At 42.7% G+C, this 25,037-nt stretch overlaps 1 protein-coding gene across 1 annotated transcript in view; it reads left to right on the top strand.

The window, feature by feature from the left end:
- ACOXL (acyl-CoA oxidase like) overlaps positions 1–25,037 on the top strand; it is a 395,512-nt gene that overhangs the window by 101,595 nt on the left and 268,880 nt on the right. The window contains exon 10 of the mRNA XM_053588707.1: positions 21,671–21,705. Coding sequence (XP_053444682.1) covers positions 21,671–21,705 — 35 coding nt within the window. The remainder of the gene's footprint in view (positions 1–21,670; positions 21,706–25,037) is intronic.

Genomic DNA, 25,037 nt, shown 5'->3' with positions numbered 1-25,037 from the left:
GGCTGGCTCACTGTGGTGCTTTCTCTTTCTTAGGTTTGCCATCTCATCCCAACTTTGTTTCAAACTACACCCCCAACTTCTCTTTAAAAAAGATTGCTCTTGTCAGTTGAGAATACTTTTTATGGCCATGAAATACCTCCTTAGTCTCCAGGGTGCCTTTGTCAATGTTGAAGTATAATTCCAAAGACCAAATCACTAGAGATGCTTATTCAAAAAGTATGCTCTGTGCCTATACTCTGTTTTTAAAGTGGAATTAAAAAAATGGGGATGGATTTTAAGTGCAGCCTTTCCTCTGACTTGACCCCACCTTTACATACTTATATATCTCCTGGTTTATTCCCTACAGCTGGACTAAATAAGTTTTGGAGGTTGGAACACAGATATAAGTGCCTTCCCTTAAGGGTTGGCAATCCTATTGGAAAAGTGGCATGTGGACCTGAAGTGATTCCAAGCTGATGCTGGCGAAATAGAAGAAGCTTGTGACCCAGGGTGGCTGGCTGGGCTGTGATGCTGATTTAGGATTCAGCCTGTTGCACAGGGACTAAGAGGACAGGCTCCGTGATGAGAAGCACAACTGTCGGAGTGCTGGAGCAGACAGGTGCACTCAGTGCCTGGGGTACTGTTTGTTTCTAGGCTTCATTTTTAAAGTGAGATCCAGACAAATGGAGCCAGTCTGGAGACAATTCCCGGGACAGTAAAGGGGTTTGACAGGATGCCATACTTGGAACTGCTGGAGCATCTTGGGGGTGTTTAGCTGGAAAGGAAGAAGGTCCTGGGGAGGAGAGGCATGGTAGCAGCTTTCCCATACATGGGGACAGTTGGACAAGTCTGGGAAGGTGGTTTGGACCAGATAATGAAGTGACTCTGTTGCCTTGCTAAGGATTCTGCAGTTTGTTCTGTTGGTGATGGTGGCTCCTGGCAGTTTCTAAGGAGGGAAGCAGTGAGGTCTCCTATGACTCAGGAAACCTGCTTAGTTAGACATGGAGGCACAGAGGAGAACACAGACACGGTTGACATAGAGGCGAGAGTGTGTAGAGGGATCAGCACGAGGCTGGAGCATCTGTTTGCTGGAGCTAGGGGATTGGCGGACATTGTGAGGAAGATGGAGCTCTGGAGATGCTGGGTAAAGGCTGCATGTAAAGGATGAGCCAAAGAGGGTGAAGGGGAATCCAAGAGATGGGTTAGAGGGGCAGGAGGAAACCAGAAGAGCATAGCTTCATGGAAGAGAATTCCAAAGAGGAATGCCTGGTTGGCAATTCTAGGGTAATCTTCACCATTTGTTGAAGGATGCTCATTTGTTGAGTGCCAGACATTATGCTGAATGGTCAACATACATCATTTCCTTTAATTCTTGCAGGAATTCTACAAGGGAGGCAGTATCATTGATATTCCATAGGGAAGGGGTTGAGGATGATTGGGCATCTCAGAGGCAGTGAAAGAGAGAAAGTGGGCTTCAGTGTGAGGCAGGCTAGTGCTCTCTGGATAAACCCCTGCTCTCTCCACTGTGTTACCTTGTACACATCACTTCATCTCTCTGAGCCCCAGTTCCTCCTCCCTAAACTGAAAACAACACCCCCATCTCTTGAGAATATTAATGGGATTCTATGGGCCATCGTATCATCTTAGGTGAAGCCCTTCCCACTGTGCCTGGTGAGCAGGAGCCCTTCACAGACTTCAGTGTGGTCTCGTTATTTCCTGACATCCCCAGCTGGTCAGAGGTGGGCCTGGGATTTGAACCCAGGTCTGTGTGAGACCCTAGCCTGCACCTGTGCCTTCAGTAAGGGGTGTGCTTTAGAGGGAGGAGTGACAAGAGCATATCTGAGCCCAGATGAGAGCGGGAAAGAAGGAAAGAGGGTGAGATTGATGCTGCTGGGGAGTGGCAGTGACTGAAGGGAAGGTCACAGATGGACAGAGGACTTGAGAGCAAACACAGGTGTGGGGATGGTCCTGAAGCCAAAGCAGGCAATTCCTGCTCAGAGACGGAAGGGACAGAAAGTCTAAAGAGAGACGATACAGAGGAGTTGTCTGGCAGGGGCAAGAAAGTTGAGGACATACCAGCAGATGACCCCTGTGTTCTGAGAAATGCAGAAGTGGGGGCAAGATCTGGGGAGAGGGAGTGAGGGTGGAATGGAAAGTTAGGAAGAGAAGGCTCCGTCTCCATAGCCACCAAGGGTGAGAGAAGAAAGAGAGGCAGGAGGGAGAGGGGGGTGGGGACCCTTGCACTCCTGATAGCATGCCTTGGTCTCACTTGCTTTTGTGGCAGTGCCAGGAAAGGCAAAGGTGTGGTTTGTACTTGGGGATAGAGGTAGGGAAATGGGATGGTTGGGAAATGGGGATTCACCAGTTAGGTCATGGAAGAGCAGGATGTGGCAGTGAGGTGACAGCCGCTGGGAAGGCTTTAATGGCAAGAATCATCACCTACTGTGCATCTCACAAGGGTACATGTGAAACTTACTGGATGTAGAGTGTAAATGTTTCAACACAATAACTAAGAAAATGCCAGGAAGGCTCTGTTAACCAGTATGATGAAAATATGTCAAACAGTCTATAAAACCAGTGTATGGTGCCCCATGATTGCATTAATGTACACAGCTATGATTTAATAATAAATACATAAATAAATAAATAAAATTGTCACACCTCCTAAGGTGGATTCTACACCAACTGTGACTTTCTTACTTTCCGGCATTACAAAATCCTGTAGGTTCGTCTTGTATTCTCCCTGCTCCAGCCCTAGGATTAATCATTTCCCTGATTCCTTTTTTTGGAAGAATGTTCTGAGAAACCAAGATTTGGGTACTAGGTGTTTTCTCTGCTACTGGGATGTTGTGACTTGTAGACCTTCCCAGTTGGTAGAGAAAGGAAATATATGCCTGTATACTAACCTGTGTATACATACATATCTATAAATATGTACCAATTTGTATTGATACTAAGGTCAACATGAGTTCACATTGATGTCTCAATTCAGGTTCATTACCACATAGGGCATTCTAAACTTCTCTCCTTCGTTGTCTGTAACCTGCTCTGACAATGAGAAATCTAGCTCCAGCCAATCTATTTGCTTCATTGTTCGGTTCCAGCATATATATATAAGCCAGTTTCAGAATTGTTAACTCATGAGTGGGTGTGGTAGCTCATGCCTGTAATCCTAGTAGTCTGGGAGGCTGAGGCAGGTGGGTAGCTTGAGCTCAGAAGTTTGAGACCAGCCTGAGCAACAGTGAGACCTCATCTCTAATAAAAAAGAAAATTAGCTGGGAGTCATGGTATCCCAGCTACTTGGGAGGATGAGGCAGGCAGATCACTTGAGGTTGCAGAGAGCTATGATGCCACTGCACTCTAGCCCTGGCAACAGAGAGACAGTCTGTCTCAAAAAAAAAAAAAAAAAAAAAAAAGAAAGAAAGAAAGAAAGAAACAAAAGAGAATTGTTAACTCATATCCATGGGAATCAAGTTTATCATCTAAATACAGCTTTTTAGGTCCAGTTCACTTTGCTTCTAGTTTTACGATCTACTTCGAAGTTACTTAGTTTAGCACCTTTATTTTCTCCCTTCCTTCAATAAGGTTGTTTCATACATTTATAATACAGGTAGGTTTTTTTGTCACAATCTACACTGCATTCTGGGAGCTGCTCAACTTTTAAATGTTTTTAAAAACATTCACTTTTTTGTGTGAAAAATTGCATTTACTCTTTGTGCTATAAAATTCTGTGGATTTTGAGAAGTGCATAGTTTCATGACTTTCCCATTAAAGTATTGTATGGAACAGTTTCACCACCTCCAAATAATACCCTATGCAATCCTCCTCTATTCAATCCTCCTCTCTCCCTGAAACCATAGCTTTATTTACCATTTCTATAGTGTTGCCTTTTCAAGAATGTCATATAAATATAATCATACCGTAAGTAGTCTTTCCAGACTGACTTCATTCACTTGGCAAAGTGCATTTAAGAGTCACCTGTGGTTTGGCACGGCCTGACAGCTCCTTCTTTTTACTGCTGCATAGTATTCTACCGTAGAGTGTTCCACAGTTTGTCCAGTCACCCTCTGAAGGATATCTTGGTTGCGTCCCGTTTATGGTGGTTATAAGGTGCTATAAACATTTGTGAGAAGGTTTTTTTGTAAAGTTTTCAAATAAGTTTTCACATCATTTGGGTAAATACCTAGGAGTGCTGTTGATGGATTGTCTGCTAAGATTATGTTTAGTTTTGTAAGAAATTGCCCAATTCTCTTCTAAGGTGGCTGTATCATTTTGTATTTGTACGCGGGGTTAATGGGAGAGTTCTGATTCTCCTGGATCCTTGCCGGTTGTTGGTATTGCCAGTGTTCTGAATTGTAACATTCTAGCAGGTGTGCAGTGGTAACTCCTTGTTGTTTTAATTTGCATTTCCCTCACGACAAACGATGTTGGGCATCTTTCCATATGTTTATTTGCTCTCTGTGTATTTTCTTTGGTGGGTGTCTATTTAGATCTTTTTGCCTATTTTGAAATTGAGTTGGTTTTCCTATTGAGTTTTAAGAGTTCTTTGCATGTTTTTAGATATGTTATGTATCAGGTAGGTGTTTTGTTAAAATTTTCTCTCCTTAAATGGCTTTTTATTCTCTTAACAGCATCGTTCACAGAGCAGAAATCTTTAACTTTAATAAAATTCTATTTACTTATTTACATTTCCTTTCATGTGTGCTTTTGATGGCTTATCTAAAAACTTATCACAAACTCAAGGTCATGTTGATTTTCTCCTCTAATTTCTTCTAATGGTTTCACATTTTACATTTACATTTTTGACCAATTTTTGGGTTTTGTGTTTAAGTATAAGGTCTGTGTGTAGAGTTTATTTTTTTCTTTTTCTTTTCTTTATTCATTTCTTTTTTGCATGTGGATGTCTAGCAGTTCCAACACCATTTGTCAGAAAGACTTCCTGCCTTGGTTGAATTGCTTTTGTGCCCCTTTGTCAAAACTCAGTTGAATGCGTTGATGTGTGACTATTTCTGGGTTCTCTATTCTATTCCATTGACCTCTGTGTCTCTGGTTACCATGCTGTCTTGATTACTAGAGTTTTGAAATAATCTAATGGGAGGCCTTCAACTGTGGTCTTCTTCAATATTTTTCTGGCTATTCTAGGCCTTTTTTTCTCCTTATATAAATTTTAGAATAATTTTGTCAGTTTCTATAAAATCAGTTGGTGGGGATAACTTTGGGATTGGTCAGAATCCCAAGAATTGGCATCTTGACAAGTCTTCTAAAACATAAATACAGAATATCTCTTTGGTTATTTATGTCCTTTATATTGTTCATCTTTTAAATAATTTTTTTTCCTCTCCCTTTTGGATAATTTATATTAATCTATTTTTTTTGTTGTTGTTTTTTTTTTTTTTTTGCAGTTTTTGGCTGGGGCTGATTTTGAACCCGCCACCTCTGGCATATGGGGCCATCACCCAACTCCTTTGAGCCACAGGCACCGTCCTATATTAATCTATCTTTAATATCACTAAAAGATAGGGTTCACTTTAAGGTTCACTAATCAGTGAACTTGCATTTTCAGGTATATTATTCCATTCTAATTTTTTTTTTTTTTTTTTTTTAGAGACAGTTTCACTTTGTCACCCTTGGTAGAGTGCTGTGGTGTCACAGCTCACAGCAACCTCAAACTCTTGGGCTTAAGTGATTCTCTTGCCTCAGCCTCTCAAGTAGCTGGGACTACAGGTGCCCACCATAGCACCTGGCTATTTTTTGGTTGTAGTTGTCATTGTTGTCTAGCAGGCCTGCGCTGGATTGGAACCTGCTAGCTCTGGTGTATGTGGCCGGCACCCTAGCCACTGAGCTACAGGTGCCAAGCCTCCATTCTAAAATTTTTGTTTGTTTTTTGTTTTTATCTTTCATTTCTTTGCTGAGATTCTTTATCTTTTTATTAATTAGAGCATATTTTCTTTGACTTTATGGAATATGGTAACAATGTGTGCTTTAAAGCCCTTGTCTGATAATTCCAACATCTGGATTATCTTAAGGTAGGCGTTTATAGATTGTCTTTTTTTGGGGGGGAACGGGTCACATTTTCCTGGTTCTTTGTAAATGAATAATAAGGAGAGGTGGGATAATGAGGGGTGCCCAGTGTTCAGTGTTTAGAAGTCTTAGTGATTGCTCTGGAGCACTCAGCTGAGAGGAACTGGGCAAGTCTGGCGCAGAAGGACAGAGATAGCCTTTTGGAGACTGAGTTATGTTATATTCTTCTGAAGAAAGTTGCTGGTTTGTTTTAGCAGTCTGTTAACCCAGATGCAATGCCTGACCTTGAGCTGTGTCTTATTCTCCGTGGGTCTAAGTTTCTGTTCAACTCTCTCATAAGTCTTTGCTGCACTGCTCTGAGCACTGTGTCTGCTGCTTCAGTGCTCAGCCTCAGCCTCATCTAGAATTTGTGCCCAGAATTAGGAGATTCACTTCTTCTACTCTTTCTTCTCTGGGATTTCTTCTCATGCTCTGGTAACCATGGTTATCTTTGCTTTTTTCCCTTGTTCCTCCAACCAGAAAGCTAGCCATCCCATATGAGTCCTCAACTGTGGCTTGCTTTCACGACAAAAACCTGGGAAAACAACAGTAACAAACCCAGGAAATTCACTTGTCAGTTGCTCCTTTAAATTTTGACTCACCTCTACAATCTTTCTGCTTATTTCTATTCTTCTATCTATGTAGTCTTCCCCACCACCTCCTTTTCTGTATTTGGCCTAGAGCTTATAGTTTTTATCCATGGGAGGGTCAGTCTGGAGAAGGTGCACACTGCCATATCAGAAGTGAAATTCTGCCTGTTTTTTTTACTGAACACTTTTTTTGGAGGATCTTTCTATATTAGAATGTAGACAATATCCTCAGTCTTTTGAACAGTGCATAGTAGTCCACTATAACTAGACCTTTCCTGGTAAAGCATTTACGTTGTTTCTAAAGTTTCTCCTTTAGAGACAAGTTTCATCAATGTCCTTGTTTCCCATACAATGCTTTGAGCCTTAGTGGGTAAATGTCCTGAGTCCTCATCCACAGTGGAGAGGCTTTTCTTGGAGTCCTGAAAAATAAGTCATTTCCTTGGGAGTGGTGTGGTTTTTGCCTACCTCTGGTTGACTGAAGGCCCTGACCATGTTTCTGAGCACATCCAGTGGCCGGGGATGGAGGAGAGGTGGGATAATGAGGGTGCCCAGTATTCAGAAGTCTTAGTGATTGCTCTGGAGCACTCAACTGAGAGGAACTGGGCAAGTCTGGTGCAGAAGGACAGAGATAGCCTCAAAGCTATGATTTTATTAATATCCTGTTTCCAAACTGGTTATTTATTATCAAAGAGCAAAAGGCATCTTTGAGTAAAAATATAGCATATTAAAGGGAAGGTTTTTCTTTTTGATTCATTCTCCTCCAATTCCTCTTATGCAAAGGTCAAGATTAACTTTTCTGAGTGTCCTTTTCTTCACACACCTTTAGAATTTCTGGATCATCTCTAGGATCAAGTTCCCAATGGTTAGTATTATATTTAAGGCCCTCAAGACGCTAACCTGAAATACTCCCAGGTATTCAATTACCTTCTAGCTGGGTGACCTTAGGCAAGACACCTTATTCTCCATCTCCCCATCCACATGATGGGAAGAGCCATGCTTCCTTTTCAGAGCTGATGGGTCTAGATGGAGTGATGTTTCTGCAGCACGCAGCACAATATTTGATTTGTAGGAAGTGCCCAGCGGATGCCACCCATAGGTGTGCTATTGCCCAAACTTCCTGCCTGACTCAGACTCTAATATGCACCCTGTGTTTCAGATGCATTAAATGGTCGGTTTGCACACAGAAACACAACACTTACAACTTTGTTGTTGTTGGCCATTGAACCATAGCAATTCAGTGGCCATTTAGATGTTAGGAGCATGTCATATTAAAGAGATACAGGCATTATTCTGATAGTTAGGTATGTTGTTCCGCTCTTTTCTCTCTTGACTTTCATTTTTCCTTTTTAAAACAGCAGTTTTTAAAAGGTCTTTGGTGTTCATTTCATCTGCAACCTCTTTTTACATTGCTGGGGAGTATTTCCCACAGCCAGGTGCTCCGTGTGGATGTGGCCCTGAGAGCCAAGCAGTCTTGGCTGCCTTGTGGCAGCACCAGAACACAGAGGCCTCTGGGACAGTAGTTCTGTTGCCTGCCCTGAGTCCAGGGGGAAACATACAGACTTCTTGTGACTTAACCTGCATAGACAACTCTACAATACATTAGCGAAGATAAATGGAAGAAACACAAAACTCCAATTTTAACCAGTATTCCCTGGGCTCCTGCTGTGGTTCTGGCCCTCGATTAGACATGGGGTGGAAGATGAATGCCCACCCTCCAAGTGTTTGCAGGATGATGGAGGGAGATCTGTACACAGGTATCAGCACCTGCATGTGCCCTGCAGAAGTAGCCAGAAGAGTAACTGAAGAAAGTCAGGTGGAGCATGACAGTTTCCCAGGGTCATGTTGTCTTGAGGTTTCTAGGATGGATAGGACTTTGAAAGGTGAATGAAGGGAGATGGGCATTACAGGTGGACAAGGTGGGAGGTGGGAGGGAGTGGAGCCGTGTGCTGTTTTAGTGGCCTGAGGTATGATGGATAGGAGCGAGAAGGGTGGAGGCTTGGCAGGGGCCGGGGCAAGTGAGGTGGCCCTAAGAGGCTTGGCTTCATTATGTGGCCACTGAGAGTCCCAGAAGGGTTTTCAGTGGGATCTAGTGAGATCAGCTGTGAGTTTTTAGCTGGTGGAAGGTGGCCCCTTAAGAAGCTCTTGTGGAACTTCCTGTGAAGGCAATATTCTCAAGGTGGCCTCTGCTGGGTGAATGGGGAGGGACAGGCCAGGGCAACTCAGCTGGAGACATTGACTCCTCCCCTCCCCCCTAGCAAAGAAAGTGGCTGGACAGTGAGCTGAGGAGGGTTGGGGAGGGGAGGGTGAGAGGGAGAGTCACATGGTTTACTTTTTCATGTGGTTGTAACCTCAGTGTGGAAATACTTATTGCTTATGTTTTGACTTTTTCATATTACAGCCTAATCATGCTTTCCATGTTGCTATATTATCTTAATTGTAATTTTTAATTGCAAAAAATATTAAGTTAAAGTGTTATTACTGAGTTAATTATTCTCTTATTATTAGTAGATATTTACATTATTTCAGTTTTAACCTTTATATATAGGATTTTAGCATGCATATTTCGATTTTTCCTTCCTTTTGATTATTTCCTTAGGGAATAATCTACAGATATCAATATTGTTGTGACTCCTTAATTCATTTTGCCAAATTGTTTTCCAAAAGAGCTGTACCAATTTCTAAAGCCTCTGGTAGTCTATGAATAGGCTCCTTCCCCTTGCTGGCTTTGCCATCACCATGATGTTTTTTTCTAGATTGAATTCCTATAGATATCAACAATGACTAACAGATACCAGGTGTTCAGTTTGTGCTAACACTGTGCTGAGCACTTTACACACATCATCTCACCCAGCCTCCTTAGCTAGTCTACGAACAAGGAGCAATTGTCATCCCAAGTTAGAACTGGGAAACTGAGGCACAGAGAAATTGAGCCGTTTGCACTAGGTTGGATGGTAATGAAATGGTGCACTTGGAGGTAGAATTGAGGTAAGGTTTAGGGGGAGCTCTTACCATAGTACTAACTTGTACTGTTTTGCTGTTTAAATATCTATTTTGGGATATTTTGGAGAGGTGGAATATTTTCTCATACATTTGCTTAGTGATACATTCCCTTGTTTAGTGATTTTTCCTTTTGCATCCTTTATAGTTCTTTGTTTGCTAAACTTGTCACACCTTATGCCCACTCCAGTTTGGAGCGTCAGTGCACTGCAGTGTAAACAAGATGTACTTTAGGTGATGGGTTGTGTCCTCAGGTTTTTGTTGGGTCAAGGTGGCAGTTAGCGCTGGTGTTGCATCTCACTAATGGCCGTGCGGTGTGCTCACCTCCCTTTAGTGGTGCCACTTGCAGTGGGTTAGTCCTGGGGAAGTTGGCTCTTTCTCTCCAGTTCCTTGGAGAATTGTCTTGGACATATTCAGAAGCCTTGGGATGTTTCTTCTGTCACCTGATGAGATAGTGACAGGTGCTTTTGCACCAGTGTCTTTGTAAGGTGACTAGTTCTCCTTCATGTCAAATGACCACACCGCTGCAGGACTGAAATCTAGTCATGTTCTGCTGTGAACCTGCTCTGAGACTTGGGAAGCAGGAGAAAGGCATCCCACATTCCCCTTTGCTGAGTGTGTGTGTGAGAGTGTGTGTGTGTGTGTGTACATATCTGTCTCTGCCTCTCTCACATCCGTCATGCTAGACAAATCCAATTATCTCCCATCAAATCTGAAGTCACCACCTTTAGATTATACTGACCTAAATAATCAAAACCATGAAATGAAAACTTTGTGATCAGTTTTTGGAATGTGGGGGGGAACAGAATTATTTATAGAGATTTCTTCCTTGTCTTTCTATTTCTTTTTTGAGCCCTACTTTTGAGTTTTTGTTCTTTTTATTCATTGTGAATATGAGTGAAGATGGAACTTATTTTAATAATATCTCCCTGCCAAAGCTTTCACTTGTAGGGCTTGCAAAGATAGCATCTTAAGAGGAAAAAATGTTTTCAGGTAGGTGGAAAATCAAACTGTCATTCATAGAATTTTGCAATATAATATTTTCTCCATATTTTTTCTTTATTAGATTTCAAAATGTTACAAACTAATATCAGCCGTTGTTAAAGCATTTAGAGAAGAGAATAAGTGATAGAGAGTGAAAGTCTTTTTCATCCTCATCCTATACTACTCAACAGTTTGGTATTTAGTCTTCCAGACTTCTGTCCGTATAATTGTACAGGTAATCACCCAATGTCAGATATTATCTCAACATGTACCATACACATGTACATCGCATCTATAATTGCTCCTTCCTTCTCTTCCTTTCCTTCCTCTCCCTTCCCTCTTTCTTTCTTTGCTTAAAATTATGTTGTATCGCTTTCTACAGTGGATGTACTGAACTTTTGAAAAACAATTGTGTGTACTTCATAAAAAGCTTCATCTTAGTCTATATTCTTTATACCTCAGTCGAAGTTCAGTGTTTTTTTATATATATTTTTTATTTTTACATATACATGTATTTATTAGGTTTCCACTTTTTGCCTTTGCAAAATTAAAAAGGCTTAAAATTTAACAACAATAACAATGTTTAAGGACTAGAAACAAAAACCTCATAAAGAATGAATGAAGATAAATACATTCAAAAAAGAAATCAGATGATTGCTACAATGAAGTATTAAGCAATAATAATAATAGTAATGCAAAGAAAGTAGCATTCACATTGTCAAATAAGAGTATGTCTACTATAGGATGCTTTGACTCTGAGGTTCAGTATGGAGTCATCAATTAACTTCTTCTTACTATTTTTTTCCCCAAAGTCTCAAAAGTACAACTATAATAGATCACAGCCTTAAAAGCAAAACTATAAAACATTTAGAAGAAAAAGAGGAGAAGATCTTTGGGGCATAAGGATAGACAAATAATTCTCAGATGTGACTCTAAGGTAGCAGTTCTCTACCTGTGGGTCACAACCCCTTTGGGGGTCAAATGACCCTTTCACAGGGGTTGCCTAAGACCATCCTGCATTTCAGATATTTACATTACAATTCATAGCAGTAGCAAAATTACAGTTTGAAGTAGCAATGAAAATAATTTTATGGTTGGGGGTCAACCACAACATGAGGAACTGTATTAAAGGTTCGCGGCATTAGGAAGGTTGAGAACCGCTGCTCTAAGGCATGATCCTTTAAAAACTAAATTGCTAAGCTGTACTTTAGCAAAGTAAAACCCTTTTTCTCTGTGAAATACCTTCTTACAAGAATGAAAACGCAATTCTCAGATTGGGAGAAAATATTTACAAATCACATGTTTGACAAAGTATTAGTATGTAGAATACATAAAGAGCTCTCAAAACGTGGCCAGGTACAGTGGTTCACACCTATAATCCTAGCACTCTGAGAGCCCTAGGCAGGTAGATTGCTTGTTCTCAGGAGTTTGAGACCAGCCTGAGGAAAGGGAGACCCTGTCTCTACCAAAAATAGAAAAACTGGCCAGGCGTTGTGGCAGGTGCCTATAGTCCCACAGAGATGGTGGGCACCTGTAATCCTCACCTATTTGAGAGGCTGAGGCAAGATTGCTGTGAGCTATAATGATGCCATGGTACTCTCCCTAGGGAGACATAGTGAGACTCTGTTTCAAAAAATAAAAATTCAGTGGTAAAAAATTAATAATCCAGTAAGGAAATGGGGAAAGACACAAAGAGATATTTTATTGAAAGGGACAGACAGATGGCAAATAAGTTTATGAAAAGATGTTTACTATCACTAGCTGTTAGAGAAATAGAAATTAAAATCACAATGAGCTATTGCTATGCACCTATCAGAATATCTCAAATTAACAATGTTGATTCTTCCCAGCCATGAGCATGGTATGTTTTTCCATTTGTTAACATTCTCAGCTATCTCTTTTCTTAGAGTTTCATGGTTCTCTTTATAGAGATCTTTCACGTCCTTTGTTAGATAAACTCCCAAATATTTCATCTTCTTTGGCACTACTGTGAATGGGATACAGTCCTTAATTGTTTTTTCAGCTTGACTATTGTTGGTATATATAAAGGCTACCGATTTATGGATGTTGATTTTGTAACCTGAGATGCTGCTGTATTCCTTGATCACTTCTAGGAGTTTTGTAGTAGAGTCCCTAGTGTTTTCCAGATACACAATCATATCATCTGCGAAGAGTGAAAGTTTGATCTCTTCTGACCCTATGTGGATACCCTTGATCGCCTTTTCTTCCCTAATTGCGGTGGCTAAAACTTACATTACAATGTTAAAAAGCAATGGAGACAATGGGCAGCCTTGTCTGGTTCCTGATCTGAGTGAAAATGATTCCAATTTAACTCCGTTCAATATGATATTGGCTGTTGGTTTGCTGTAGATGGCCCCTATCAGTTTAAGATCCAAGAACACAGTAAGTAAAGCAAGCAGGCATCCCTCAGAATGGGAGAGGATATTTGCAGGTTATGTCTCCGACAAAGGTTTAATAACTAGAATCCACAGAGAACTCAAACACATTAGCAAGAAAAAAACAAGAGATCCCATTGCAGGTTGGGCAAGGGACTTGAAGAGAAACTTCTCTGAAGAAGACAGACACGTGGCCTTCAGACATATGAAAAAATGCTCATCATCTTTATTTATCAGAGAAATGCAAATCAAAACTACTTAGAGATATCATCTAACTCCAGTGAGACTAGCCTACACCACAAAATCCCAAGACCAGAGATGTTGGCATGGATGTGGAGCAAAGGGAACACTTGCACTGCTGGTGGGAATGCAAATTAATACATTCCTTTTGGAAAGATATATGGAAAACACTTAGAAATCTAAAAATAGACCTGCCATTCAATCCTGCAATTCCTCTACTGGGCATATACCCAGAAGAACAAAAATCAAATCATAATAAAGATATTTGTACCAGAATGTTTATTGCAGCCCTATTCATAATTGCTAAGTCATGGAAAAAGCCCAAGTGCCTATCGATCCATGAATGGATTAATAAATTGTGGTATATGTACACCATGGAATACTATACAGCCTTAAAGAAAGATGGAGACTTTACCTCTTTCATGTTTACATGGATGGAGCTGGAACATATTCTTCTTAGTAAAGTGTCTCAAGAATGGAAGAAAAAGTACCCAGTGTACTCAGCCCTACTATGAAACTAATTTAGGACCTTCACAGGAAAGCTATAACTCAGTTGCAACCTGACAATAGGGGGAAGGGGGAAAGGGTGGGGAAAGGGACGGGGGAGGTGGGTAGAGGGAGGGGGATTGATAGGATTACACCTGCGGTGCATCTTACAAGGGTATATGTGAAACTTAGTAAATGTGGAATGTAAATGTCTTAGGAAAATAAGAGAATGCCAGGAAGGCTATGTTAACTAGTGTGATGAAAATGTGTCAAACGGTCTATGAACTAAGTGTATGCCCCACGATCATATTAATGAACAAAGTGTATGCCCCACGATCATATTAATGTACACAGCTATGATTTAATAAAAAAAAAAAGAATAGCTCAAATTAAAAAAGTGACAATACCAAGTGCTTGTGAGGCTGTAGAGAAACAGTACCACTCATATATTTCTGTTGAGATGGTAAGGACCTTGGAAAACAGGTTGGCAGTTTGTTATAAAACTAAACATGCAGCTACCATATAACTGAGCAATTGCAAACTCCTGAGCGTTTATCCCAGAGAAATAAAAACTTATGTTTACACAAATACCTATACATGAATTTTAATAGCAGCCTTTATGCATAAGTTGTAACTGCAAATAAGCCCCCTCAATAGGTGAATGGTTAGACAAATGGTACATCATGTCATGGATTACTACGCAGCAATGAAACGGAACAAACTAACGACAACACACAACCTGCATTCAGGGGTCCTCAAACTTTTTAAACAGGGGGCCCTGTCCCTCAGACCATTGGAGGGCTGGACTATAGTTTAAAAAAAAACTGTGAACAAATTCTTATGCACACTGCACATACTTTATTTTGAAGTAAAAAAACAAAACGGGAACAAATACAATCACACTGCCTCATGTGGCCCACGGGCCGCCGTTTGAGGACCCTATTCTGACAGAAAGAATTCCAATCTTTTTTTTTTTTTTTTTCTGTAGAGACAGAGTCTCACTGTACCGCCCTCGGGTAGAGTTCTGTGGCGTCACGGCTCACAGCAACCTCTAACTCTTGGGCTTACGCAATTCTCTTGCCTCAGCCTTCCGAGTAGCTGGGACTACAGGTGCCTGCCACAACGCCCAGCTATTTTTCTCTTGCAGTTTGGCCGGGGCTGGGTCCGAACCCACCACCCTCGGCATATGGGGCCGGCGCCCTACTCACTGAGCCACAGGCGCCGCCCAAGAATTCCAATCTTAAAGGTTACAAACGTTATGATTCCATTTATATAACATTACTGAAATGACAAAATTATAGAAATGGAGAACGCAATAGTGGTTGGCAGAGACTGAAGAGGGAGCATGGGTGTGGTGATGAAAGGGTACTAGGAGGGATCCCGTGGGAGTGGAAATGTTCTGTCACTTGACTGTGTCCGTGCAGTATCCTGATTATGAATTTACATTAGTTTCGTGTGATGTTGCCATGGTTAGAAACTGGGAAAGGGACATGGGATCTCTTCTAATTTCTCTGTATAATTTCTTACACCTGTATGTGAATCTACAATTATCTCATAAGTCATTAAAGTACACATTGTTTTTTTCTCCCCCGTGACTCTCCTGCACTTCTGACAGCTGCTGTTGTATTTCACAGAATGTCTCATTTTACTCCATGTCCTATGTACTTAGGTGGAGGGTTTTTGTTTATTTTGTGTAATTGGTTGTTTTGTTAAGAGTTAGACTGAGGAGAATATAGCTGAAAGCTACGAAGGAGCAAAAGTGTTTTTCTGTCTTTCTTTGAAATAAGTTCCTTAAAAGTATGTTTGTGTCTTACATTGGAAAGTGATTGATTTCCTTTTCTAGGTTTTTACTCTTGACTCTGATGGAGGGCCTGAGGTCAAAGGGGCTCAACACACTTTAGTGGGGGTCTCTGACCTGTTGTGTCAGCTTATCAGTGGCCTTGAACTTTCCTGTTTTTAATGGCCCCCCAATCCACCTTAGAAATGCCCTAAAATACTTCTGTTGCTTACTGGCCACGTTTGAGGTTGTTACCAATAGAATTTGTGTGCTTCCCTTTTGGCCTCTTCCTCCTCTCCTGGCCGACTCTTCTCTGACTCTGTGATCAACAGATTTCACAAAACTAAGAGGTATTTGCCACTGAAAGCCCTGAGTTTCCAGGGTTGCATTATGTGACATCATAGGAAGTGCACATCCATTGTCATGGTGATTTGTTTTTAACAGTAGTTAAGCTTTCTAGGAAAACAGAGAGTATGGTTTTTTCATATTAGCAGATGGCCAGCCATTCATTATCAAGAGAAGCTAAAGAACCAAAATCCACAGTTATTTTGTTTGCAGCCTATTGGTCTTACATTCCCAGTCATTTGCAGCCTAAAGAAGGAAGAACAACCTGTGTTCTTATGTGGGAGAAACAACCACTGCCTAGGTTTCGTGTAGCTCTATGTTAATTTCCATCAATGAGCAACTTATGTATCAGCTATTGAAAGTTTCACATATGAATGGGTTTCTGACAAATGTGAAGAGAGCCTGCATATTATATTTATCCTTTCTTTTCCTAACTTTGATGGTGGCTTTATCTTTCATTTTTGAACATTTTTGATTTCAAAGTTTCAGGGAAGGGTAACATCACAAAATAAACTCAATAGTGAAAAATGTGTTGCTGTTTTTCTTCCTGGAGCCTGTCTTACCGTGTTTTTCCCCTTTTGGTGGGAACAGCTAACATATTGCAGAGTGTGGGGGGGGGAGGTGGGGGTTGCAACTGATGGAGGCTCCAAGGCTCACCCTTGGCTCCATGACACTGACCTTGCCCTTATTTGTCAACAGCACCCCGGGCTTAGCAGTTTGCAGACCCCTCTCCCTGCTGGGTGGAAGGTCTGGGCTCTGGTGAGCACCAGGAGGCCCCATCTGTTCCATGCCTGCCAGTGGTCCTGAGCTCACAGGGATTGTGGACCCTGACGTTGAGTGCAGGACGTTGACATGGCATTAAGAGGACAAGAGGGCAAAATGTTTCACTTTGAGCTGCATCATCACCATCATCTAGCAGTTACTAAAGACTTCTCCAGTGCCAAGGACATTGCTGAGTTCTTTCCATACATCATCTCAAACTTGACCACTGGAGGACCAGCTGAAACACCCAAGTTTCTGATTCAGTAGGTCTGGGTTAGGGCCTGAGGGTATGTGGTTCTCACAAGTTCCCAGGGGAGCCTGATACTGCTGGTCCTTAGCTTTAAGATCCAAGTTAATCTGCCGATTTTTCCACGAAGCAGGTAGCATTTTACCCACTTTATCATGAGGAAACAATAGCTAGAAAGGTCAGGAGACTTGACTACTGGCCACTGCAACTACCTAATCAGCAGAAGCAGCAAGTGCTACAAATAGAAAGGCCCTAAGAAGACATCAGGGTAGAGGCCTGGGGAGCCCTGGAGGGTGTGATGGGGTTTGAGAGGCAGCGAGGGGGAGTAAGACCTGGGGTGACGCCTGGGGAAGAGCATCCTTGGAGGGGATGTGGGGATGGCCTGGGGGTCACAGTGGGTATCAGGAGAGAGCAGTGCTAGAAGGAGACCAGACAAGGGTAAAAGAAACCTGCTCTGTGGATGACTTTCTCTATGCCTGCATGTCACGGCTCTGTCTGTGTGGGACTCTGCCCACCTGGCAGCATCTGTGTGAGCTTCTCTTCATGTGGGGCTCTGCGTGGGCGGTACGCTGCCCATCTCATGCCCCTTCTACTCCCCTTCATGCTCCTGTTCCATATTTTCTGTCAAAAGGGGGAAAGAACAGTAAAAAAAAAAATGCAGAAGGAAAACATAATAAAATTTCTCTTTGAGTTTGTTTTGTAATTCTTTGGGCCCTTGAATTAGAAAAGAAACGAAAGTAAGGGGAGAGCCACACAGACGTGCAGCAGAGAGGGGAAGCCTCCCCGCCAGCCCATGGGCTTTCCAGATTTGTCTCCAATGCTTGGGTTCCAGCTGGAGCTGTGTAGACCCGTGTGGGAGCTTGGAAGTAGAGTTTAAAGCAGGTTGCAAGCAGGTGGCCCCTTGGCCAATCCCTCTGACTGTGTTTTGTTTGGCTTCAGTAGTATTTGAAAAATATTCAAATTAGCTTAAAACGTGGGAGTTTCATAATAAAACCCTTGTTTTCCGGGTTTCCTTCAGGAATTGGGAGTACTATGACTGGGGCAGTGGCTGCTTGGTGGTAAAAGGGTCTGGCTCCCAGTGTCGGCCTCTTCAGCACAGGCTGGGGGCCCTGGAGTATGCTGCTGCCTCTGGTTTAGAAAGTTCTGGACTCGGACTTACAGCTAGTGACTTGAGGGCCAGCACTTGCTGGACTCTTCCTCTTCACTTGCCCCTGGCAGCTGTGTGAGAGATCACACCTTAAACGTGAAACAGGGCACAGTGCACAGTAAGGAACTGGTTCCCAGCGACACAGGGACCCTTGGTCAAACAGACATTTGGGAAGAAGTACAGAGTGGCAACCCATAGATGTGTAAAGGAATTTCTCTACTGGTTTTTAAGATAGTGTAAACCACTCCTTTCATTTTTTTTAAATTTATAATGTGTTTTAAAATGTGTTTTTTAAAATTATTATTATTATTTTATAAGATCCTTGCAGTCTGCATGATGCTTTATAGGGCATATCTGGCTACAGCTGGAGCACTTCTGGGTGTTTTATGGCAAATTATTCTCAGATTACCCTCTAATGCAAGAGGGTCTGCTTGTTGTCTGAGCTCCCTGGGTCATATAGAAACCCCTCCGACTTGATAGAAAACAGCTGCCTCAGTCAGCTGTTCCAAAAAAGGAGCATTTTCAGGCCTCAAGCAGCAGGAAAAAGGTTTTTGGAGCTGGAGATTTTGAAAAATGTTGAATTACTCTTTCCTTGCCATTAAAATGTGACTTAATTTTGTAACTAACAAATTGTATAAATCTAAAAAGAAGTACTCTGAATGGAGTTTAAGTGTGTTCTGGAAATGCTTACAGTATGTCCTGGGGGCGTGTTCCCCAGGGAGGGCAGCACAGAACTCCCGCTGACCTCCAGTCCCTGGGCCTCAGCCTGGCTGGGCTGGGGTCAGGGGCCAACCCACAGGCCTCCCTCCCCTCTCTCCTCTGGGGTCCCTGCTGAGCCCAACAAGAAAGGGGTCAATTGTCTGAGGCCTCCCTTTGTCTGAGGGGCTCCTTGGGCCTCTCTGAGTGCCAGAGTGTATTGGTGCACACGCAGGTGTGTGCATGCACATCTGTATGAGTGTGTGTATGTACCATGTGTGCGTATGTGTGTATGTGCGCTAGCACTGCATGCACATTTGAATACACATGTGCACACACATGCACTATCAATGTGCACGTGTGCATGTGCATGCACACATCTTAGTGTGAGGGTGCCTGAATTGTGCTTAATGCATTTCTGAGCTGCTGATGCATCTTAGCAGGGCGAAGGGCTCGTACGGCAAGCGAGTGAATCATCTCTGGCTCATCTCAGCAGATCACATAGCTGCCTTTATCTGGTATTTGCTATGGTACAGAAACCCCAGGGACTTTTCCCCCTACCCTGTTTCCCCCGTAGGCCTGGGGAAGATCAGGCTTATATAAGGATGCTCCTTACACAGCTCACTTGCCAGTGTTGCCCCACCGGTGTGTTCCAACCTGGGGTTTCAAGGTGAGATTTGTGCAAACTTTTCTGCACGGTCTCAGCCCTTTTGTGGGGCTGCCTAATTGGATCCAGTGCATTCGGCCCTGTTTCCACAGTGACTGAAATACCCTGTTACTGTCCACCCTATAAGTTGGTTCCTATGTAGTGCAGGGTTTTGCATCTGTCCCGATCATCATGTTTCCTCCAATGGCCTGTTCACACAGAGGCCTGCAGGGAGCTGTGGCTGGCCTGGCCTTCTGTGCGAACCGGCTCTGTCCACTGCCACTGCCATGATTTTCACTTTCTTCTTTAGCGAGGGTATCATTTTAAGAATGACAATAAAATATATGTGATTCAGAAGCCAGGAAAAGACTAATAAAAACTCTCCATTGAAATTCACCTTTGTGAAAGACACACCACCCGGGCCCCCTTAACCAGCACAGCTGCCAGAGAGCCACTTTCTCTGTGTGTTTTTTTTTTTTTTTTTTTCCCTGTTCTTGTCTTTCCCACCCCATTTCCTCTCCCTACTCCAGCAAGGGCTTATCTTTCAACTGGAAAAGCCACCAATTAAACTGTACTCCAAAGCTTATCAAAATATTCAGTCAGTAAAATTATCTTATAATTAGCCTAACTCTAAGCCAGAACTTTTTAATCCCGAGATATGTAAAGTTACCCAGCAGGCATGTGAAATCTGTAAATTGCTCCTTCTGACCTTCTGGCTATAGTTTCTGCTTTTCTTTCTTTCCCCAAGTAATTTCCTCCTTGTTCGTTAAATTCTTAGTCTTCCCTGAGGCATCTTCCTCTGCTGTTTGCTTAAATTTCAAAAGGGAAACAGTACTCCTGGTTTAGTTGAGACAGATAACTGAAGAGATTCAGGTGTGTGTGATAGGAAATCGACCCGATATCATCTATTCTGTGCCTGCACTTTTAGATTTTCTTTTTGTAAACTTGAGCCTTCTTCCCTCTGATTGCTGATGGTTCACAGTCATTCGGATGCCCGCAGTGGTAGCATATAGACTAATTATTCTGCAGCCCACTTACTCCAATAATATCTGGGGGACTTTGTAGTGTGTCGGGCTGGACGGTGACATTGGGCTTTCTTATTTCAACTCCCTCCCTCTGCCTCCTCCCCGCGCTCCTTCCAACCTCCCACTACCTGGGGACCCTGGTGTCATCTTGCACCACCTGTGACAGCTCCGTGAAAGTCACCTCCCTACCTCCAACCTCACTGGGGCTGACATCAAGGGAACTGCGAATGATATTTGGGGATTTAAAGGTATAAGTCTGCACATTGCTTGTTACATGATGAATATTTTCAAAGTTATCAAAATTAACTTAAAACATTAAATTTTGAAATATGCCAGCTTTTCGTAAGTGGGGTATTGCCTTTATTATTTATAGATTTTTTTCTTATCAGGCAGTAGGCATACACGTAATACACATACACGGATATAAATACACAAATATGGAAAAAGTGCTTCATCCTTACATTAATCCTGTAGGAAAACAATTATTTTGTCCTTTTTATAGTTGGGAAAATTGAGGCCCTGAGAGTTTCAGTAACTTGCTGATGCAGCTGAACTTGGCTGGCTGGCCTGGCTCTTTTGGAATCCACTGTTGCCCTAGTGGGAACCAGGGGAGGCCAGTGACGTGTGATTTGAGCCCCACTTGTACTTGAGAGGTTTTGCAAACAACCCTGCAGAGAAAAGAGGAAAATCACAGTTTCATGTCAACCTCCACTTGTTGCTGTGTCCAGCAATTGGTTGCACGGTGTCTCCATGTCACACATGAATTTCAGGCTCTACTTCTTTGCTGTCCTCAGAGGTGAAGCTTGTTGGGCTTGAGCTTCGGGGATCAGGGTGAGGCTGTGCTGATCCCTGCAGGGAGGCACTGGCCCAGGTGTCTAGTCTTCCTGGTGGCCTGGGCTCCACCTGGTGCTCTTGGAGGATGGGGACCCTAAATGGCTGTGTTCTACTAATGCTGAGCTTGGAGTCAGCCACATGCTGCAATTTCATCCTTTCATGGTTGTGTCTGAGAACTAAAAGAGCCCTGTTTGGGAACTCTTTTCTGATGAAGGACACCTTCTGTCTAATCCAAATGAAATACTTTATGCCTCTTTAAGAGCCTTTCAAAATACGATTATCTTTGAAGAGCTAAGTTGATATTAAAGAGCTGTCACTAAGATGCGTTATTTATGATGGATCAGGAGTGGAGAATTTTAGGAAATGTTTAAAAATAATCAACCACATGAAGTGAATTTTCTTATGAATTCAGCATATTCTTGATAGTATTTAATTTTTTTTCTCTCTTTTTAATTACAGCTCGGGTTGACGATAGCCATTCGCTATAGCCACAGGTAAAACTTTATATATATTTTTTATTTTTATTTTATTTTATTTTTTTGAGACAGAGTCTCACTATGTCACCCTTGGTAGAGTGCCGTGGCATCACAGCTCACAGCAACCCCAAATTCTTGGGCTTAAGTGATTCTCTTGCCTGAGCCTTCCAAGTAGTTGGGACTACAGGCACATAAATATTTTCTTCTAAGAAATATCCTTACCAATTTATAGCTTTGGGTTTGCTTGAGTCTCAAATTTTTCAGCTTCATTTTTGTGGCCGCTCTACCACAATGTTAGTGTCACAAGTGAAATTGTTCTAGTTGCTTGACTTACAAGAGTGCACTACTTGTTGAAGAAATAAGGTCTCTGCATAAAAGTGATGGTAGGTGGCACATTTTTAAAAAAACAAAACAAAGGGGATGCTCTTGGGATAGGGACATAGAAATGATTTTCTGGGTAATGTTTTCACTCTCCAAGAATGAGAACTGAAACTTGGGCAAGGCTTGGTTGTGAGGCCCTTGCCCACATCCATGGGGAGCCTCTCTCTCCTGTCTTAGTGCACTCGACAATGGTGAAAAGCCTTATTTTTGTCTTGCTTCATGATTTCTGCCTTTGACTCAGTGGCATCATCTTTATAAAAAAAAGTTTGTTTCTTGTGCTAGTATCAGCCTTTTCCATTTCGCATGCATCACAGTGCATTGAGATGTTAAATTAACTAAAGTAGGATCCAGCTCCAATGGAGGGGTGGTAAGCAGGTGCATAGGAAAACTGTGCTCCTGGCCTCCCCACCATACCACCCTCTGGACATAGGTTTGGCTCTCAGGGACATCTGGTCTTTTGATAAAAAAATACAGAGTGACCTGATTTCAAAACAAGTTGGCCTCCTAAAAATACTTGCAACAAATGTATATGTGGTTTCAACTTAAGTGTGAACCGGGCAACCACAGGCAATCCCCAAGACCTAGAATGCTGTGGGGAGCAGGGAGGACAGGCATTTGGATGGATTTGGTCCATTGAAATGAGCACACAGGAGGAAAGGTGTTCATGTGGGATGCTCCTGGAGACCTGTAGAGGAAAGCTGCTGCGGAAAAGCTCACAACTGTGCATGATTGTTCAGGGGAAAAAAATATCTTTTCTTTGCCCATCCCTAGGTTCATGGCTGAGGACTCATACAAAAGACAGACTAACAAGAGAAAAGTGTGCACATTTATTTACTATAAGTTTTACATAATATCAGAGCCTTCAAAGGAAATGAAGACCCAAAGAAATGGGGAAACCTATTTCTTTTTTTTGCTAGTTGGATGGAGAAGTGGACATTTCATGGAGAGCTATGACTTGACAAAGGGGGCAGGCATGAATGGTAATAAATCGGGTAGGGGGCACCTAACAAACAAGGTCCATCTCTTCAGATTCTTCTCTGTGACTCTGTGTCTTTAGAGATAGGGATCTTCCTTTCTACTGGGTAAAAGGAGGGCACCTCCCAAATGAGGGTTTTATAGCCTGCCTCAGGGGAGGAGGGTGAGGGGAAGGTGACAGTGATCTTCCTGCTCCTGCTGTTTTCCTCAAGTACCAAGGTGCCATGTTTTAGTGTAGTGTGTTCTGAACCCCATGAATCACTTGTATGTTTCCTAGTCCTCTGTGTGCACGAGGCATGCCCATGACAGAAGCAAGGTCACTGCAGCTGACGAGACACACAGCCATGGCACATGTAGGATCATGGTGTGTACACCAAGCCCTAGACCCTCAAACTGACTGGGTGTCGTGTACGGTGGGGGGATATGTTCTCTCAGGAATTTGCAAGAGCCCTATTTTCCAGAATATTCTAAAGGTGGGTTGCTCCAGAATGAGGTATGAGTGTATGTGTGTGTGAGAGAGAGAGACAGACAGAGAGGGAGAGAGAGAGAGACTGACTCTAACATTTCCTTTAATTACCTCTGAGTTTTCCTCTCAGTTATGGATAAGTCCTGTGTGTCAAGGAAGGCAGCAGCCTTTTTATGCACGAACTAAAGGCGCCTCTTCCCCAAGAAAGCTGAGACCTTTCTCTAGTTCAGGGAACAAGTGGCTCTTTCCCATAGCGGCAAGGGTTACTTTCCTATGGCTCTGTAGAGATTTATAACTTGTGCAGAAAGTCAGAGTCTGTATGTGGATTGAGAGTACAGATTTCTTTTTAATAGTCTTTGTCAGGTGGTTAGGCTGAGGGACTTTTGCTCAACCATCAATTTTGTCAAAATCAGGTGAAATGGCAGAGTGAGGTAGATGTGATGCTAGTTTTGTCACTTACGATTGTCTTGGCCCAGCCCTGCATTTGCAGAGAAGATTCTGATTCCAGTTCACACACCAGAGGCCATGGGAATGTTACCAACTCTACACTTGGTTGGAGGAGGCCCCGTGTTCAGCCTTCTCTGGGCTGAACACGATCTTCATCAGGAAAGGGGAAATGTCTTCTTACCCTGGACTGGATGGTAACTTAGATTATGATCCCCCATGGGGATGGGGGCTCTGGTTGAGTTCTGGAAGGGAGCAGTCTGCCTGGGTTGTGCTTGACTGTCCCCTTTGGTTCCTCTTTCCTCATAGCAACCCGGCCTTGCTGAAGAAATGTGGTTAGAAGACAGTGGTTATGAAGCTGAGAAGGAAAATTAGTGTGGCCCTACAGATGCTAAGGGGGAGTTTGTTGTGAGGAAGGGAAAGAAGTGGGTATCTGTGTGGGCCTCTATGGGCATTTCCATGCTCAGCTGTAGGGCTCTGATGCCTGTTCAGAGTTACAACTTGGGAAGATGGAGGGAAATTTCAACTTAGAATCTTCCGACTAGTCTGTGGTGTGAGCTTCAGTCTCACTGGGCCACGGCATTTCTTTCACAGTGCCTTTTGGAGAAACCAGTTGGATGCTGGACAATGGTTGTCAAGGGATCAGAATCACACAGTTGGCATCTTCTGCTGTATGTTTTAGCAGCTGAATGGTTCTGGACAAGTCACTTGTTTCTCTAGGCTTAGACATGGCCCCTGGTGGCAAATTTGTCTTGGGCAAATTTTCTAACTCTCCTATCCTCTCTCAATGCTTATCTGAAAATACCTACCATAAGGGTTGTTATGAAGAATGCAGATGGTGGGCAGAAAGCCCTAAGCCTGTACCAGGCACAGAGAAGGCTGGCAGTAAAGGTGCTGTGACTTCCACAGCACTAGCCGCCATGATGGTAGGCGTTAGTTGGTGCTGGAAAAAGACCAGGGCGGGCCCCAGAGTTCATCAACACCAAGTCTCAACCCTATAAAGAAGGTCATGGGGGCTGCTGATGGAAGTCTGTTGTAGAGAGTCAGGGCTTTGGAGTTGCTCCTCCTGTAGCCATGCTGTGGG

This window comes from Nycticebus coucang, chromosome 4 (genome assembly GCF_027406575.1).
Source record: "Nycticebus coucang isolate mNycCou1 chromosome 4, mNycCou1.pri, whole genome shotgun sequence".
NCBI classification, from domain to species: domain Eukaryota; kingdom Metazoa; phylum Chordata; class Mammalia; order Primates; family Lorisidae; genus Nycticebus; species Nycticebus coucang.
Note: the sequence above shows the minus strand (reverse complement) of the source record. Positions and strands in the feature narration are given on the sequence as shown.